Source organism: Apteryx rowi, unplaced genomic scaffold (assembly GCF_003343035.1).
Source record: "Apteryx rowi isolate R43461 unplaced genomic scaffold, aptRow1 scaffold_847, whole genome shotgun sequence".
Taxonomy (NCBI): Eukaryota; Metazoa; Chordata; class Aves; order Apterygiformes; family Apterygidae; genus Apteryx; species Apteryx rowi.
In genome coordinates, this window is record NW_020451146.1 from 276,892 (window position 1) to 294,598 (window position 17,707).

A 17,707-nucleotide genomic window follows, 5' to 3' on the forward strand; every position below is an offset into this window, starting at 1 on the left:
CCGTCCTCCCTCCGCCTCCCCTCGCGCCCCGGAAGGACAAGTCAGCGCTGGGAAGATGGCGGCAGCGAGCGCGGCGGCGCCTCCGGTGTGCGTGCTGGTGCTGGGCATGGCCGGCTCCGGGAAAACCACCTTCGTGCAGGTGAGGGGCGGGGGGCCTGGGGGGTGCCGTTCTCCCCGGCCCCCAGCGGGGCCTGACGCCTCCTCGTGTCCCCGCAGCGGCTCGCGGCCCACCTGCATGGCCAGCGCTGCCCGCCGTACGTGATCAACCTGGACCCCGCGGTGCACGACCTGCCCTTCCCCGCCAACATCGGTGAGGCCTGCCGCGCTGTGAGCGGCCTGGGGCGGGGGGCTCGCATCAGGGGTCTGGTGTGTGTACGGAGTGCGCGAGAGCAGAGCAAGTGTGTTTTTCCCGTAAATAAATTAAAGCATTTGTGGTATACTGGTTTTCTTATGTTTCGCAGAAATGCACGTCATCTTTTATGAGRCATTTGGCTAGGTTGTTTATACACCCTTTAAAAGATGGTAAATGCTAACATGAGAGGGACTTCCACATAAGACATTTTTCTCAGCTTTTGATTCTTTTTTCCTACCAGATTTTTTTTTTAACATGTGTTTTTGAGACCAATACCATCTTGTTTGTACATCGTTACATTGCCTGGTGTGATTTCATGGTGCTGTGTTTGGTTTCTTGTGGATTTGTTTGTTTGTTTGTTTGTTTCCCTCCCTTTATCAGTGCTGAACATGGTAACAGGTTTGACCTGTTCAGACCTTTTCTCTCCAGAGCATTGATAGCCACATGTGCTACCAAGGAACTTCCTTAAAGCGCTTTAAAAGACAGTAATTTTAAAGAAAAGATCCTAATAATAAAACAGACCTTATGTCCAGTCATTCCTAAAGGCTCGTTGTGCCTAAGGACTTACTGCGCCTTGGATTTGTGGAGGTCCTATCTTTTATACTTTCTAGAGCTCATCAGCCTGGTTCTCTAGACAATAATAAAGGTGGTGTGGATACTGAAGTATTTTAATTGGTGTCAAATGAAGAACTGGAGAAAGCGTTCCAATGCTGGATCTTTCATAAAGCACTTAAGTACATATACTTTGTTTACTGATGTTGGCCAGCTGAGAAGAAAATTCAATGTAAGCAGTTACAGCTAAGTACTTACACTGGAGATGTTTCAGATGAATTACCTTGGGTTTTATAGGTATGTTGGCAGCAGAGCAAGTCCATTTTATTTTATATATTCTGGCTGTGAGACTTCTGTTGTTGCTAGCTTTTATTATTGAGGCAAAAGGAGAACTGCTGGACGAGGAAAGGCTTTYTCTTATCAGCATGTTGATAGAGAAAGGTATTTTTAAAGTAATGTCTTAAAACTATATCTCTCTCCAGATATTCGGGACACCGTGAAGTACAAAGAAGTCATGAAACAGTATCCTTTTTTTGTCTTACAACGATCTATAAAATCTCTGAATGTGAGGGGAAAAAAAAAAAAAAAAAAAAGGCTATCCCTTCTGCACTTTGGAATGAAAAGAAGGGTGTGCATTGGGGATTGGAGTAACTCAGAATGTTGTGCAAAGACCAGAAGTTTTTGACTGGGTATTTCATTTTGAACAAGATCTGGCACTCCTTAGGTCATTTCCTTCTCCTGTGCTAACAATGATTTTTGCCTAGCAATAAAATTTCACAAATAATGAGCACTCTGCCCACCTTCTTCTATTCTGTTCTTTAGACCAGCTTCTATCTTTCATTGTGAAAGTCAACAGCCTTTTTCCCATGCATGTACAAACCTAATTTTGTTTGTTATAAGCATATCCAAATTCCTGTTTGCCTTTAGTAGGTGGGGAAAACTTTTTTCTTTTTTTCTCTCTTTTTTTTTTCTTTTTTAAAGCAGCTTTCCACATGGTTTGAACATAAAGTCCTATTGTCTTTCTGAATCTCTAAGACATTGGACCATTGGCTCTTGCTGCACAATAGTTTCACTGTAGTTCGGTAACATTACACTAAAATGACTGCACCTCCAGTGAGATATGGAAGTCCTTTGACCCCTAAGTAATGGCTTTTGCAGATGGAGATACTGTGCAGGGCTTAGATTTGGCATACTAGTGAGACTCTTTTGGTATTTGAATTTGGTACACAGATGCATTATTTGCTCTACTGTGTCTGTTATTAGCCATTACTGGAGTTTAAGCATTTCATTAAATAGTGCTTAAAGAGGGTGTTGGGCAGCTTGTTTGGATGTTGAGAACAATGGCACTGGAAGACTCTGCTGATGAATCAGTGCTCGTTCTTGTGCAGTAAATAAAATATTGAATGTAATAAAATATTTTTTCCTTCATTGAATATAGATCCATATGTGTGCAAAGCATTTTAAAATCTTCATCTTTAAGCTATCTTTGATGTGCTGAGCATCTTCACGAAGCTCATTCCCATTCTTTCTGTTCAAATTTGCCTAAAAACTAATTTGTGCAAGAAATTCTTTGATTATGTTTTGAAATATATATTCTTAAAGTTTCAGTGCATTCAGGGCATTACCTTTCCAAAAAGATTATAACAACATAGCCAATATCTCAGAATTTGATGAAGATTACTTTGATAGTTTTTTCCTCTGTCCAAAATGGTAATGCTTGCATRATGATCAAGGGAAGGCCATGGTGTAGCCCCTTTTCCTTTTTTTTTTTTTCCCTTTTGTTATGTTACTGCATCACTTAGGAAACTTAATTATGTGCCCTTTAGAATTACTGACTTTGTCTTTTGCTGCAAAGTATCCAACGTGCATTGTAAATGACCAACTGTTATCAGATTTGAAAAAGAAGTACTCTGAGGTCTGCATAATCATCTGCTTTCCTAAATAAAGTATCCAGATATGGGCTGGGCCCAAATGGGGGAATAGTGACCTCTCTCAATCTCTTTGCTACAAGATTTGATCAGGTATGAGGTTGTTTCCATGTGATACTGTGCTACAGGTTTGTGGGAAACTGTAATTTATTTCTTGATTTGTAGTTTCAGAGACCATTGTTTTGTTTAACCATCTAATTTTACTGAGTTATTCTCCTTGCTGAACCATGTATCCTGTAAAGTAGCTGAACTGCATTAGCTCTCGTTTAAGGAAGATAGCAGTTTTCCACCTTTTTTGTGTGTAAAACTTGGAAGTCATGTGTACAGAACATCGATACTTTAGACTTTGTACATAACTGTTCTGTTACACTGTGTTTACTATAAGATTTTCATTATCTTTTATGCGAATGCTCTGATTCTGGAGTAGGGAAGCTCACTTCTGGAGATCAGTCAGTTATCCAATATCACTAGAAAAACCTGACTGCTCTCTTGAATCTTAATGCCCAATGCTGGGAGCCTTACACAAGACATTGAAACACTGCACAATCCCTTAGTGAAAAGGTAGGGAACAACTGCTTTTATTATACAGTTTCTTTATCCAGGTAGTAGAATATGGGCAAAATTATGGTTGTTCTGGCATGTGCAGTGTCCAAGCATTTTCCACCCTTCCTTAGTAGGGCATTTCCACACATTGAGACACTTAAGAGCTTTGTTTCGCACATGTAGCCGTGTATGTTTAAGCTGATATAGTTTCTATATACAATTCTAAAAGTTTCTTGTTTTGAGCCTAAATGCAAGATATGCTGCTTCCTTTTCTTTTCAATCAGGTCATGAAGTTTATTGAAAAAAGACAAAATGCATCCAAGTGAGTACACTCTATGAAGTCTTACTGTTTTGGAATCACTGCGGGAAAACCATGCAAGACCCTAAAAAGGATCTTTGCATGTTTTCCAGTTACTTTTTTAATTTCAGTTTAAATTTTATCTGAAAAAGGACATAGAATTAGAAAAGATAAAACTAGACTCTTGCATGATACATGTAAGTTGAAGAAAGAAATATCTACTGGTGCCGGTTCTGCATTTTTTTTGTCTTGCATTAGACCTTCATTTTTCTCATTCACTGTTCAAATATGCAACAATTAATTCTTGTTCTGAAGAGTTTACAATATTAAGTATCCATTAAATTGATGCTTTTGACTTTAATAGTATCTGAATAAGTGCCTCTTAGTTACATGATGCACACAGGAAATTTTCGGGCCTGTCCTTAAATCTTGTTGCTCTTTGAGAGAAACTTACCTGATCCATAACAAAATAATCATGTGATCTGTCATTCTCATGCCTCTGGTAATCTGGTCACACCAGTACCTTCTATTTGACTAATTTTCCCTTTTTGTTTGTTGGGGGTGATTTCTTAACAGGTATGTTATTATTGACACACCAGGGCAAATAGAGGTATTCACCTGGTCAGCGTCAGGAACTATCATAACTGAGGCACTGGTGAGTATAGTCTACAGGACCTGACAACAAGGCTGTGTGAAGAAAGTGGCGGTTGAATAGCCTCTACTTTTAACTAAAATATCTTTTACCGTGTGTTTCCAGGCTTCCTCTTTTCCATCAGTTGTTGTTTATGTGATGGATACCTCTCGCAGCACTAACCCTATCACCTTTATGTCCAACATGCTGTATGCCTGCAGGTAGGAAATGCTGAAAATCCATTTTTGATTGCTGTGTCTATTTCATACCTCTTTGGGGGGAATATTTGTTTGGATTTCATCTGAGGGGCTTTTCAGATGAGGAGAATCTCTCTATCTCAATTCTTGGGAAAGTGGTTGAGAAGAAGGAGCAAGGATATTGTTTTAGGACTTTTAGTTCATGGGAAAGATGTAGCCAGACTTTTACAGTAACTATATCCAGTCTGTTTTCTGGCTTGAATGATGGATTTCTGATACTCAATTTAAAATGGGACAGTTGAATTATTAAATATGTGAATTACAATGTCAGCTGCTTTTATGAAGCTTCTTTTTACATTTAGTTTTTTCAGGTGTTGACTTTAAGTTTTTCTCTTCTTGCCCTCTTTGAAAAATGATGATACTAACTTAGGTTTTTAACAAGTAGACATTCAGCATATTAAATTTCTGTTTGTAATTTTTTTATTTACAAAATCTTAGACCTACAATTTAAGATGGCACACATCTTTACAGGTATTACTATGACAATGTGTAGGGCTGTTTACAGTTGTGAAACTTTCTGATGCTTTTCACATTCATGACACACACACTTGTGTAACTATACTTTCATAGTACTGTGTTTTCCCCTTCACATCTAAAAAAGTAGATACAGGTGGGGACACCTCCTAACAAATGAAAACAAAGCATGCAAATAAGAAAAGCATGACATTTGTATTTTATGTGATAAGTCACAAGCTTTTATTCTGATTTTTTTCCTTTGTTCCTGAGCTTCGGGCAAATCAGATGATGGTATAGTAGTACAGTACCTCTTGCAGGTGGACATAGTTGGAGTGCTGGAAATCCGATCTAAGTTTGTTCAGTAGTTCTTTGATTTTATGGCTTTAGTTTGTCTAGTAAAATTTGCAACATCCCTTTTATTATATACAGCTTGTTGATGAGAAAGGCCTGTCTTTGCTCTTGCTTCTTAAAATCTGTGACTTATTCTTTCTGGCAGTATTGTTAGAGTCATCTGGCAATCTAGGTATGAAACAATTCAATTTTCCTCAGTCAAGATTGAATTTAGTTGTTGATTGTAAGCATCGTTACAGAAAAGTCTTGCTCAAGTCTGTGAGTGATGTTTCCTTAATATTTTCTATGTCTTAAAAGCTACTTTGTCACAACAGCAGCAATATACTAATGGATTTTTTTTTCTGATAAGACTAAGTGGTTACAGGGAACATTAAACAAGAAAATTCACGTATTACCCACTGCATTATCTCCTCTTGAGATACTTAATTTGCTGATTTGGTTCTTCTCTGTCTTAGTTGTTTCCCTCATAGAATAATGGAATAATTTCAGTGGGAAAGAACATTTTGGGGTCATCTGGTCAAAACTTCTGCTGAAAGCATTAAATAACCCATGAGACCTTCATTTAATGAAGGCTAGTTGGATTAAAGTTAACGTTACCTGTTGCTTATAAAAACATTCATCTAAAATATCAAGATAACCTAGTCTGAGCTCCTTCTGGTAAACATATAATATGATTTTATCCTATTTTTTATTATTCTTGATGTTTTCAGTGATTCTTCAAAATTTGTTCTGAGCTTGGCATGGTATTGAATTCAGGTGAACACATGCTGTCTCCTGGCTTATTGTCCTCTTCCTTTTATATGGAATTTTCTATTTTCTTTCATGTTAAACCAGGGACTGAATACTATGTAAAGATCAGCATATCTAGAGCTGTTCTAATTTATGGTAAATGTTGGTAAATGTTTTTCAAAAAGATATTAATCCTTGTACCAAGGTCAAAAGATGTATCATTGGGATGGGAATATGCAAAATATGCTGTATCACATGCTGCATTTTCTGAAATTAGTGTTAAGCAAGAGACACTAGAATAAATATAATGAGATTAATATGAAAGCTCCTGTTTCAATTTAAGTTTTGGTTTATAGATATTTTGAGTTATTTGAATTCATTGATCAGTCCACAAATGATAGGTGAAAACCCTAAGAATTTAAGTCAAAATAATATAAAAATGCAAAGACAGAAAAAAGTTTGATCTGAAATGCATGGAAAAGACTAGTCAAACTCAACCATGCATATAGAAGGAAATTTTATATCTTATGGACATGTGCTTACATTTTCTGGGGTTGTGGAGGAAGAATTTTGGTCAACTTTAGTAAGCAGAATCCGGGTGAAAATTACATGCTAATTCATGCAGAGAAAAATATTTTCTTTACAAAGTTACAAATATATCTGCCTTATGTGTAACATTTTTTTCTCTTCTAATGAGATATAAATTAATTTTTTTYAAATGCTTCTCTTCTTCTTCCAGTATCCTGTACAAAACAAAGCTACCTTTTATTGTTGTAATGAACAAGGTAAGTCGAACCTATGGCTTCTGTGTTCCAGCAAAACATCATTCTGTTTATATTGCTTTACAGTACTGTCTTCCTCTTATTATAATAATCAGATTTTCTTGAAGAGAGGCTGTGAGGGACCTAGAGGCTGAAAACTGAATCTAAATGGGGGTCTTTAATCAGACAAAGAAAGCCACAAGAAGAATCAAGGACAGACAGTTAAAGCCAAACAAATTCAAATTAGAGATGAAGAGAATTAACATTATTAAATTAACCTTTACTGTAGAAAGTAATATTAACAATTTTTAAAATGTATTGCAGGATCTGGTAGAGGTTTAATTTCTTGAGATCTTCAGATTCTTTCTAAATCCTTTGTTCTTGAGTGAATTTTGCGGGGGGGGGGGGAGAGACACGGATGACTGAAACAGTGAATGTCCATGTCAGAGATGTAGTTCTTCCATGCTTTGAAGCTGCCCTCCTGTGGCTGGATGGGAGTGGATGCTCGTCCTGTTCTCTTAGTCTTTTACATGTAGAACATTGGGACCCTGTCCAAGGGAACCCCCCACTGCTTCACCATCCCTTTGACTGATGCTATGTTTTTCATCTACACCATTTTTTAAATGCTGTATCCATGGATGAGGATCCCTTCCTAAAACTTTAACCCTATGCTGTAAGCAAACACAAACCTCCTAACATAAGGTTAGGTTCATTACTGAATCTGTGCTTACATTTGCCTGCTTCCTCAGAACAATTGTCTTAATCATTGTAGCAGGCAAAATTCAATAAAAGGTGTTTGGTTTTGATCAATGACACTTAAAGTGTGTCACTGTCTTCCAGTAAGCAGATACTTATTAGCTTGAGGATACACCTCCATTCTTGTATAGGTACGGGTCTGTAGCCTTAAAGAAATGCTTGTGGCGTGGAAAGCTGTCCATCTCTTTAAACATAACAATTTCACATATTAGAAGAATTGGTATGAGTACTCTTCCTTATCCCCACAGGCATCCTTCCTAATCAAGGAATGCCTCCCAATATATGTGTAATTGTAGAATAAGCCRTGAAGTTTTTCTGCAGAAAAATGCATGAGGAAAATTTTTATGTCCTAAGAAAATGCATTTTTGGAAAGACTGAAAGAAATGTGACTTAATATGTACAGGGAAAGGTAGGACCAAGGTTTAGGATTCATAACTTCAAACTTCATTCTGATCTCATTTTTAGCCTTCAGGAAAAAGTAAAGCCAGTAGCATCTGAAGAATTTTTGTGAAGCATTTTAAAATTAAGTGTTGATAAATATGGAAACATCCCAAGGAACTGAAACATGTAGGGTGACAGACAAATTTAAGGAGTGTTAGATTTGAAGAGGAATAAAATTAATAGAATGTGTAGAGTTGATTGAATTTTATTTGCAGAATTTAATCAAGCTAACTGTAAATGGTTGGGTTTAGGACCCTTGAAAATTGGTTTCAGCACTCACAAATCTCTTGAGTAATGCTAGGCAGTACTTTATTTATTTTCCTCCTTCTTATTGGTGCTGGAAAACTAAATATATCAGAGTTTTAGACACACCTATATTGTGATATTAGTGGATCCAGATAAATTATGGAATCATCTCACCAGTTTGCATTCATGGTCTTGCATTGAGTTTAGATTATAATTTCCTTAGATCAGAGCACAGCTCACTATATAAAGTTCCTGTAGGCTGTTTCCCAACGTGGGCAATGTCTGTCCTTCATGTTTGAATAGTAATTTTCAGTCGTTAATTAAAAAGGTGGGGAGAGAGCAGGACTTTTTTTTTCTCTCCAAGCCAATCAAGAAAGGTTGGGATCTTCAGTACAGACTTTTTTGTCTGGCCTCAATCATACGATCTAATACTTGGGGCCAAAACTGTTTTGTAGAGTATACAACTATTGGATGCCCCATTCCAGTAAAATTGTAGAAATTTTTGTAACCAGACTTTCAGTTGTGTTTCCTTAAACATGCCTTCTTAAAACTGGGATAGTGTTTGTTTGTTTACTGTTCCTGTAGCTGGTTTGGTAAAACAAAGCGTAGAAACCTTCAGACCAGGGCTGAACACTTTGAAAAGATAAGCATTTTGAAAGTAATTTTAGAATGGAAATTGTATATTAGACTTAAGTTGTTAAGTGAGCAAAGAGTTCATCATTATTGCCTCTGAAAAACTCTCTGCTCCTTTCAGACTGACATAATTGATCACAGTTTTGCAGTAGAATGGATGCAGGACTTTGAGACATTTCAGGATGCCCTGAATCAAGAGACATCCTATGTCAGTAACCTGACTCGTTCTATGAGTTTAGTGTTGGATGAGTTTTACAGTTCACTCAAGGTAAGAATCTTCCTTTGTTTACTACCTCTCATAAAAGCCTGGAAAAGAGAAAGCTCAAGGAGACTCTTATGAATGTGGATAAATACCTGATGGAAGTAAATGAAGAAGAAAGAGCCAGACTCTTCTCAGTGGTACCCAGTGAAAGGACAAGAGGCAATGGGCACAAATTGAAATACAGGAAATTTGGTTTAAATGTAAGAAAAAAATTGTTTACTGTAAGGGTGATTGAACACTGGAATAGGTTGTCCAGAGAGGTTGTGGAGTCCCCATCCTTGGAGATATTCAAAACATGACTAGACAATGTCCTGAACAACCTGCTCTAGTTGAACCTGCTTTGAGAAGGGGGAGTTGGACTAGATGATCTCCAGAGGTCCCTTCCAACCTCAACCATTCTGTGATTCTGTAAAAGGCCTTTTCACCGTGCTTTTGAACTGGAATCTGTTGTTCAGCCTTGCGTTAGGAGAAAGGATTCTCTGTTCTGATTGTAAAGTAACTTTAGTTCCTTGTTAAGCTGAGTGGCAGACCGAATTATTTAAGAATAAATTGTGAATGATAATCAGAAGAAAGCTAAGATAGGCTACTAAGAAGAAATGTCCTGTTTTGAAGTGTCTCCCATCTGAGGTAATCTTTCCTTGTTTTGAAAGTGTCAAATGTAGCTGGTCAATTTACCATGAGGGAAGAAGGGGAAGAATCTCAAAACAAAAAAAATCCCGTATGTCTGCTGAGGCAGGGAAAAGTGTCCATTCAGTTTCTTTGAAAACGCTATACAGTGGGGAATGTTAATGATCCCATAATATGTGCCAAAAGAGTTTGGCTAATTGTGTTCTGCATCAGCTTTTACTTAAGAAAAGAAAAAAGTTCTTATAGATACGACAATGAAGGGAGTGGACGTAAAATGCTTTTGTTTTGGCTAAATCATAACTGTATATGTGAATGGAATCATTTAGTTTAAATGCTCTATGAGAAACAGTATACAATATTTCAAAATTGGTTGGAATGGTGCCATATACAGGACTAAAATTACTTCCCAATCCTTATTTGCTAATCCACTGTTTGTGTGCAGGGCACATCTATTGATTAGCAGGCTGGAGAGCAGACATATGAAAAAGATCATAGTAGAAGACAGCCTCAAGTACCATAATATGGCAAGAAAGGCTTCTTTTTTTAAAAATTATTTTTTAATGTATGTTAGCATTTTGGCACATTGTCCAGACTAATGGTGAAATTGTTTGGAATGCTTGGTTGCCTCCATATTTACTGAACTATTGATAAAATTCAAGGCTGTGTTGGAAAAGCCTTAAAGTTGAAAGTGAGTCATTAAGGCTGTCCTTATGAAAAAGATGTAGAAACTCGATTAGAGGATATAAGAATCCTAAGGGTCACTAAATACTGGCTAGTAACAGACTTAATTAAAGGTATTTTTAGGTAATGGGCTTAATAAAAGGAGAACAAATGGCCAGAAGTGTAACAACGGACAAATTTACATTAGAAAACAGATGCACGTTTTTAACAGGGAATATATTGCCATAGTAAGTAATGAATTCTCCATCTCTTGATGTTGAGTTTGGCATCTCTTTAAATGTGCTTCAGCTAAATACAAGTTATTGGAGAAAATTTCAGAGGTGAAAGATCAGGTCTTGTGGTCTGTTCTGCTTTTTAATTCTTGGAAACTGATTCATCAAAACAATCATACCAACAGTTTGTAATACCAGGTTCAGAACGAGAACTTGGCTTTTTAACAATAACTGAGTAAACAGAAGAAAGAATTGATCTTTCTTTTGAATTAGCCCATCCTGTTCATTATGTTTAGGCATTGTATTATCTTGCCTATGTTTTTGTGGTGTTTTGAGATGGAGGCACAAGAATGGGATGTAGTGGTGTTTTTTCTGCCTGCTGAATTGTTTTTCTTTATTTATTCTGTTAACATTATAAACATTATAAAACAGGAAAACGCAGCTGCCTAGGTTAAACAGGAGCTTAGTTAAAAGAGGAAAAAAAGATGTAGAGGTAGCAAATATTAAGAACAAATGGAGAAAGATGTTGAAAGGAGGAATAACAGAAGCATAGTGTTACTGCTTACTCTGATGTCACTGCGGTATGTAAATAAGTATCGCCAGATTCCCCTAGTTATTTTTTCAAGGATACTCTTTAGTCTTCCAGCTCTTGTCTCCTATTAGTTATCTAAGAACTTGGTTCAGTTCTTCTTCGGTTCTGGCATGTGGTTTTCTTTTGCAGGTGGTTGGTGTTTCTGCTGTGCTCGGCACAGGACTGGAAGATTTTTTTGTTCAACTCTCTAAAGCTGTAGATGAATATGAGAGGTGAGGTAATACTTTGATCCCAGTGAATACTTGCTTAAGTTACTGATTCATGAGCCCACTCCTTTGGTTTGAAGGAGTGGTCACTTTTCACAGCCAGCGTAATCTAGGGTGTTTAATAAATTTAGATGCAAGAGTCAGCATAAAAACAAGCAGTTGAAACAAACTATTCAGTGGTGAATATTTGAGATAACTGTTAAGTAAAAAAAGTAAAAGCTATCTGTGCCAGCAAATCTGAAGTCAGTTCCATCCTCTGATTGCATAGGATAATCAAGCTTTGAATTGTCCTCAGAAAACGAACAGATCAGTTTGGTAGACTGAATAGGTGGGCAAGTAGAAATTGAAGAATTTTTTGAGAACTTGCTGCTCACTGGATTCCTCCTCATGATATACTGCACATGTGTATATATGAGGCTGATGTATAGCACTGGAAAGCAAAACCAGTAACTTGTATTACATAGGAGTAGTCAAGGCATGCTATGGATTATTATCAGATACATTGCCTACCCAATGATCCCCTAAATAATGAGGGGGTATCCATACCCCTTTTTCTCTTCAATAAATAAAAATTTGAAAGGTACCAGAGTGGTATAATACAGTGAAAGTCTGTGTAAGGTCTTCCTGTATGAGATCCCATTGAACCGTATCTAGAGGTGTAGGTACTGCCAGAGAAAACCCTGTCTCTGATTAGAGGAGACTGCTCTATCTACTATTTTAGTATGGCAGTGAAATGACTACCTCTGTCTAGCTGGTTTAATTTCTTATCCAGCAAGATTGTGCAAGAAGGATTTGCTATTTTAGTTAAGTATTTTTACTTATCTTGCATCCTTTAGTTTCAAAATCCAAATTTGGATAAAAGTGCCATTAGAGTTCTTGAAACCTCTCTCAAGTATGAGAGCCTAAAAGAACTTTTTAGTTTGGGGTTAACCTGGGTCATTAAAACTTTGAGGGCATGTTCTGGCTGCAGTCAAAATTTTCATGTGGGACTTTAAAAACAAATCTCCAAGATGGCCAGTACTTAATATAAAGCATCTATTACTTTAGAGTGAATGCATTCTGTGTATTTATCTTAACAGGGAATATCGTCCAGAATACGAGCGTCTGAGGAAAACACTGGTAAGTATTTCTACTATTGTATGCCTAGACAGTGTATCCTGGGATCACTTTTATGCATACAGCTGCCTCTGTGTGTGTCGGGGGGGTGTCTAACATTTTATTAATAATCATATTCAGTATGAAAAAGTTCTGTCCTGAAGCTCACGTTCTCTCTCTTTTATCCCTTAGATTTGGTGGCGCATATCTTTAAAAAAAATAACGATGATTTGTAAAGCAGATGTTGTTCACTGTTTTAGTGCTAATCATTTAAATTTATTTGGGCAGATTATGAGAAAATGTTTGGAAAAGATTTTGGTATCTTTCCTTCAGAAGGAGAGAGACTTTTTTTTTTAATAACGTTCCAAAGTGATTTGCTGAGAATAACACTGTATCTTTTCATGCCAGTTAAGTGTACTGTTTTGACTTAGCAGTTAATAAAGACGACTGAATTGGAGTACGAAGATCAGTAGCTTTTATCACAGTCTTTTTTTATTACTTCAGTTTGTAATGTTTCATAACCTTTTGTTCTTTTTGCGTTCTCTCTACCTTTCTAAACTTTTCTTTTGTGCTTCTTTACTAGTTCAGTGCATGTTTTCTAGCATTGGATAAATGAACAGAGTCAGAACCAAACATAACTGAAACACTGGAGACTTAAAGTCTTTTCCTATTACAGTTTTGAAAATTAGTTAAGCTTACATTTTTAAGGGGTCTATTACAAAATGTCTCTGACACAAATAATTTACTGGAAGAATGATTTGTAAATCTTGATCACATATTTGTGGTATGTCTATGTGGTTTATCTGTCATACTTTAGCAAGCATATGATTCCATGGAGGCATTTCTAAAGATTGAACAGGTTCCCTTTTCACATCAAGGCACTTTCAGACATTGAAACAAATGACAAACACTGAAGGCAGCATGTGCTATTTAAAGAGACTAGTTGATCTGCTCACCTTGAGTTCTGGCTGTCCATGAGATGGTTCTCTGCAGATACAGCTTAACTGATTTTGGCTTCCTGATGCTGCTGAAATGTTCTTAGAAGTCCATCATCCTGGAGGTTGCTTTCCATGCTTATCCAAAAGTTGTCTAACATAAATTGTAATATAAGACCTGTCTGACTCCTGCTTTTTGCCAAAGGGATAGACTGTATTAGGTGCGATCTCTGTTTCACTAATACTTTAAATGTGTTCAGAATCCACATGTTACTTTATACCCACAGGAGAAAGCTCAAAGTAAACAAAAGAGGGAGCAGCTGGAACACTTGTGGAAGGACATGGGCACAGTGTGTGTGCAGAGCAACAAACTTGCAGGTACCTTACTAAGAAGATTAACTTTCCTGGGAGAAGATTAACTTTACCTGGGAGTCCTGGTAGACACCACGTTGACCATGAGCCAGCAATGTGCCCATGTGGCCAAGAAGGCCAATGGTATCCTGGGCTGTGTTAGGAAGAACATTGCCAGCAGGTGGAGGGAGGTGATCCTCCCCATCTATTCAGCCCTGGGGAGGCTACATCTGGAGTGCTGTGTCCAGTTCTGGGCTCCCCAGTACAAGAGAGACATGGAGCTAYTGGAGCGAGTACAGCAGAGGGCTATGAAGATGATTGGGGACTGGAGCATCTCTCCTATGAGGAAAGGCTGAGAGAGCTGGGCCTGTTCAGCCTGGAGAAGAGAAGGCTGAGGGGGAAATCTTATCAATGTGTACAAATATCTTAAGGGAGGRTGTAAAGAGGATGGGGCCAGACTCTTTTCACTGGTGCCCAGCGACAGGACAAGAGGCAACAGGCACAAACTGAAACACAGGAAGTTCCATCTGCATGTGAGGAAAAACTTCTTTCCTGTGAGGGTGACAGAGCACCGGAACAGGTTGCCCAGAGAGGTGGTGGAGTCTCCTTCTCTGGAGATATTCAAAACCCACCTGGATGTGATCCTGTGCAATGTGCTCTAGGTGACCCTGCTTGGGCAGGGGTGTTGGACGTAGATGATCTCCAGAGGTCCCTTCCAACTTCAACCATTCTGTGATTCTGTGAATGTAAAGAAAAACTTCTTTACTGTGAGGGAGAAGAACATCAGAACAGGTTGCCCAGAGAGGTTGAGAGGTCTCCATCCTTGGAGATGCTCAAAAGCTGTCTGGACAGGATCCTGGGCAATGTGTTCTCAGTGACCCTGTTTGAGCAGGGGAGTTGGACTAGATCATTTCCAGGGGTCTCTTCCACCCTCTGTCATTCTGTGATTCTGTGATACTGCAGAGGTTCTCTGAAGAGTTTGCCTTGAAGTCATATAAAGCTTTTCTCTCTTCACAGCAAAAGCATGAAAGCAACTTCATGTTAGTGAGAAGGAATGGGACTTTAATCCCTATGGGAAGGGTCAGACTTGGCTCTCCTATATGTTAGTCATAGGACTAACAGAGACATGAGAAGAGGAAACCCTGGTGTGTAGATAAAGCAGTGGACATACTAGAAGTAATGAAATATTTCAGGAAAGGTGAAGCAGTTCAATTGGAATATGAGAAATCTCTGCAACTGGTTGAACTGCTGCCTTATATGAGGTTCAGTATGGTGTTGTTACAGTCTGTCCTGTATCTCTGAAGTCTGGAAGCAGCTTTCTGTCCCTTTAGAATAGGTATTAATTGCTGTGGTCATTGTGTGCAAATAGTAACTGTCAGGGCATGAGCTAACCTTACTTGTTAGCATGAGGTTTTGGACATAGCCATCTCTGTTCCTTTCAAGGTTCTGATGATGCTTCTGCAGTGGGTCCCTCTGATCTGATCCTAACACGAGGAACTCTTGATGAGGAAGATGAAAAGAGCGAGAGTGATACTGATGACATTGACCATGACGGTAAGGATATGTGGGATCTGATTTGGTCTAAAAGCTGCTGGTCTGGTCCAGGAATGCCCTCTGTATTTCATTAACTGTATGGACTATGAGAGCCTAGGAAAAAAGCAAACATGCAGTCACCTAAATATAGGTGTCTGAATCTGGAGCAGAAGGCCAGCCTCAATGTTTAGTCCTGTGAGTTCACCCTCTAATCATTGTGAAAGTTCAATTGAAAATTTTGTATTCAAGTAATTATTTTTCATAGCAGGTATATAACATGCATAAACCAGACAACTTGTATAGTGCTTGGATCATGCAGTGACCACTGAACCTGATCAATACGTGTTTCATCTTCTTTTTCCTCTTAAAGTTTGTGCCCCTGGTTCTCTTCTCTTTTCCTGCAACTCTTGGACTTGGAGCAGTCTTTTAAGGACTTAGTGTGTTATTTTCTCTTAGATAGTTTGCAGACCTGTATCTTCATTCTTTCCATGTTCCACTCATTTTAGGAGCATTTATTTCTTTTGCCTTATAATGAAATGAAGATCAAATAGACTTTCTGTGTTGCTCTGATTTAGCAAATAGCCTGATTCTGGCTTTTTTTTGGAATACAAGCAGGACAGGTGCTGAAATAGTACTGACTTGTGGCCTTTTTCTCTCCCTCCCTTTCCTTCTCCCCCACCCCCCACAGTTACTGAGCAGAGCCATGAAGAACCAGCCTTCAGAAATTTTATGGAAGAGACACGGATGAAGTACCAGAGAAGAAGCAACCAGGATGAATGAGACTCTCAGAAACAAGAGAGCTTGGAATCCCTTGTAATGGAGTGAACAATAAAGGAAGGGCATAATGAAATTTGTATGCAACCATACATGAAGTCTTAGATCTGTGAATAGCTTCCTCTGATGTATTTATATCTTTCTTCCTGCAGTAACTATTGGTCATGAGTTAAAGGTCTCATATCCAACTGACTGCACGTTTGGCCGTCTGCCACTGTGACTTCCTAAAGCCAGAAGAACCAGATAGCACTTTCTTTCGCTCCAGACTCTTTAGATGCGCCTGTTGAGACCTTAGATTTTGAGCTCTGACAGCATTATCATCTAGAGAACTTAAGACAGACCTTCAAGAGTGCAGTCTTTTCACCTCATGCAGAGAGGTGTCTTCTGCATCCAGGTGTGTCTCTGCTTGTAATACACTCCTGAGAGGCATGTATACCTTTTTCTGATAATGACCTAAAGAGAGATTCTGTCTTTTTTTTTTCCCCTCCCCAAAGTGTTATGTTTTTGCAGATAAAATGTGAGATCTTTATAGAGTAAATTAAGCTTGTCCACTTCTAAGTGATTGAAAGCAAGATAATTACAATATTTCATCCATTTTGTGTTTGATATTTTGTCTGTCATTAAAAATATTTTCTGTACTAACAAATCCTTGGTGATTAATAGCAAGACATTTGAATTCACTGTTCTAATGTGAATTTTTTTTTTCTATGCTTACAGCCCATCCATCTAGATGCACAGAAGCTGCATCTCAAAGACATTACATGGTCAGAAGAAAATTCTAAGAAAATTCTGAGTAAAGAAAGTTCACAGAAGGGAAAGTAATAAGAGGAGTCCAGCTTGGTTCTCAGCAGGTTGAGAACAGAAGCATATGTGGCTGTATATACCAGCTGCATGTCTCTGTATGGAACACAAAGGGGTATAGAGCAGGTAACTCAAAAGTAAGGAGTTTCTATAGATGAGTGCTTACCCGGCATGTAGACAAGGACATGGAGATGGGCTACTATTTATTTTCCTGATAGGAAACTCTGGGACACAGATGTTCTGCTGTTTACTGTGGCTTCATTAGGGAGATTTCTTCTTACTAGGGTCAGTGTAGATTATCTTATCAGAAGCAAAGCTGAAATAAAGATTTCATAGCATACTGGTAGGGTTAAAACAATGTATTTATTACTTTGTTGTGTTGATTATTTCTAGCTGTCTGTTCAGGCATTCTCTCAGAAGTTTTGCTCTGCTATATAGGGATTGAAGGAGCAAGCAGTGCTGCTGAAAGACTGGAGCTTCTGGGGGATATTGCTACCTGTTTTGGCTAAAGACCCCTGTTTATCCCTTTTATGTGGGAGCCAGTATAGAGGGTAAACAGTGTCAAGTAATTCTTGATGACTTTCTGTTGCCCCTCAAGGTTCAGTTTATGGCTTGAAACCCACTTGAATTCCCCTAATTTAGGGAATCTTTAGGSTGCTTGGCATACAAAAGAAGCTAGTGGAATACCTCTTTCATTTGAGACT

At 38.2% G+C, this 17,707-nt stretch overlaps 1 protein-coding gene across 4 annotated transcripts; it reads left to right on the plus strand.

Annotated features, from left to right (window-relative positions):
- The first annotated feature begins 6 nt into the window (after nucleotides 1-6).
- Nucleotides 7-17,365, plus strand: GPN1 (GPN-loop GTPase 1). 4 transcript variants are annotated; one of them, XR_003257552.1, is made up of 15 exons: nucleotides 7-139; nucleotides 217-310; nucleotides 1,387-1,426; nucleotides 2,859-2,925; nucleotides 3,660-3,697; nucleotides 4,250-4,328; nucleotides 4,431-4,525; nucleotides 6,837-6,882; nucleotides 9,056-9,202; nucleotides 11,438-11,520; nucleotides 12,594-12,633; nucleotides 13,832-13,922; nucleotides 15,339-15,449; nucleotides 16,117-16,596; nucleotides 16,920-17,365. XR_003257552.1 is itself a non-coding variant. In XM_026090065.1 (14 exons), exons 1-14 carry the CDS (start codon nucleotides 56-58, stop codon nucleotides 16,206-16,208), a joined length of 1,107 nt encoding a protein of 368 aa, XP_025945850.1. In that variant the 3' UTR covers nucleotides 16,209-16,848. The 4 variants fall into 4 exon arrangements, 1 of the variants encoding a protein (XP_025945850.1); XR_003257553.1 differs by lacking the exon at nucleotides 9,056-9,202; XM_026090065.1 differs by lacking the exon at nucleotides 16,920-17,365 and having other exon boundaries at nucleotides 56-139; nucleotides 16,117-16,848.
- Nucleotides 17,366-17,707: the final 342 nt, after the last annotated feature.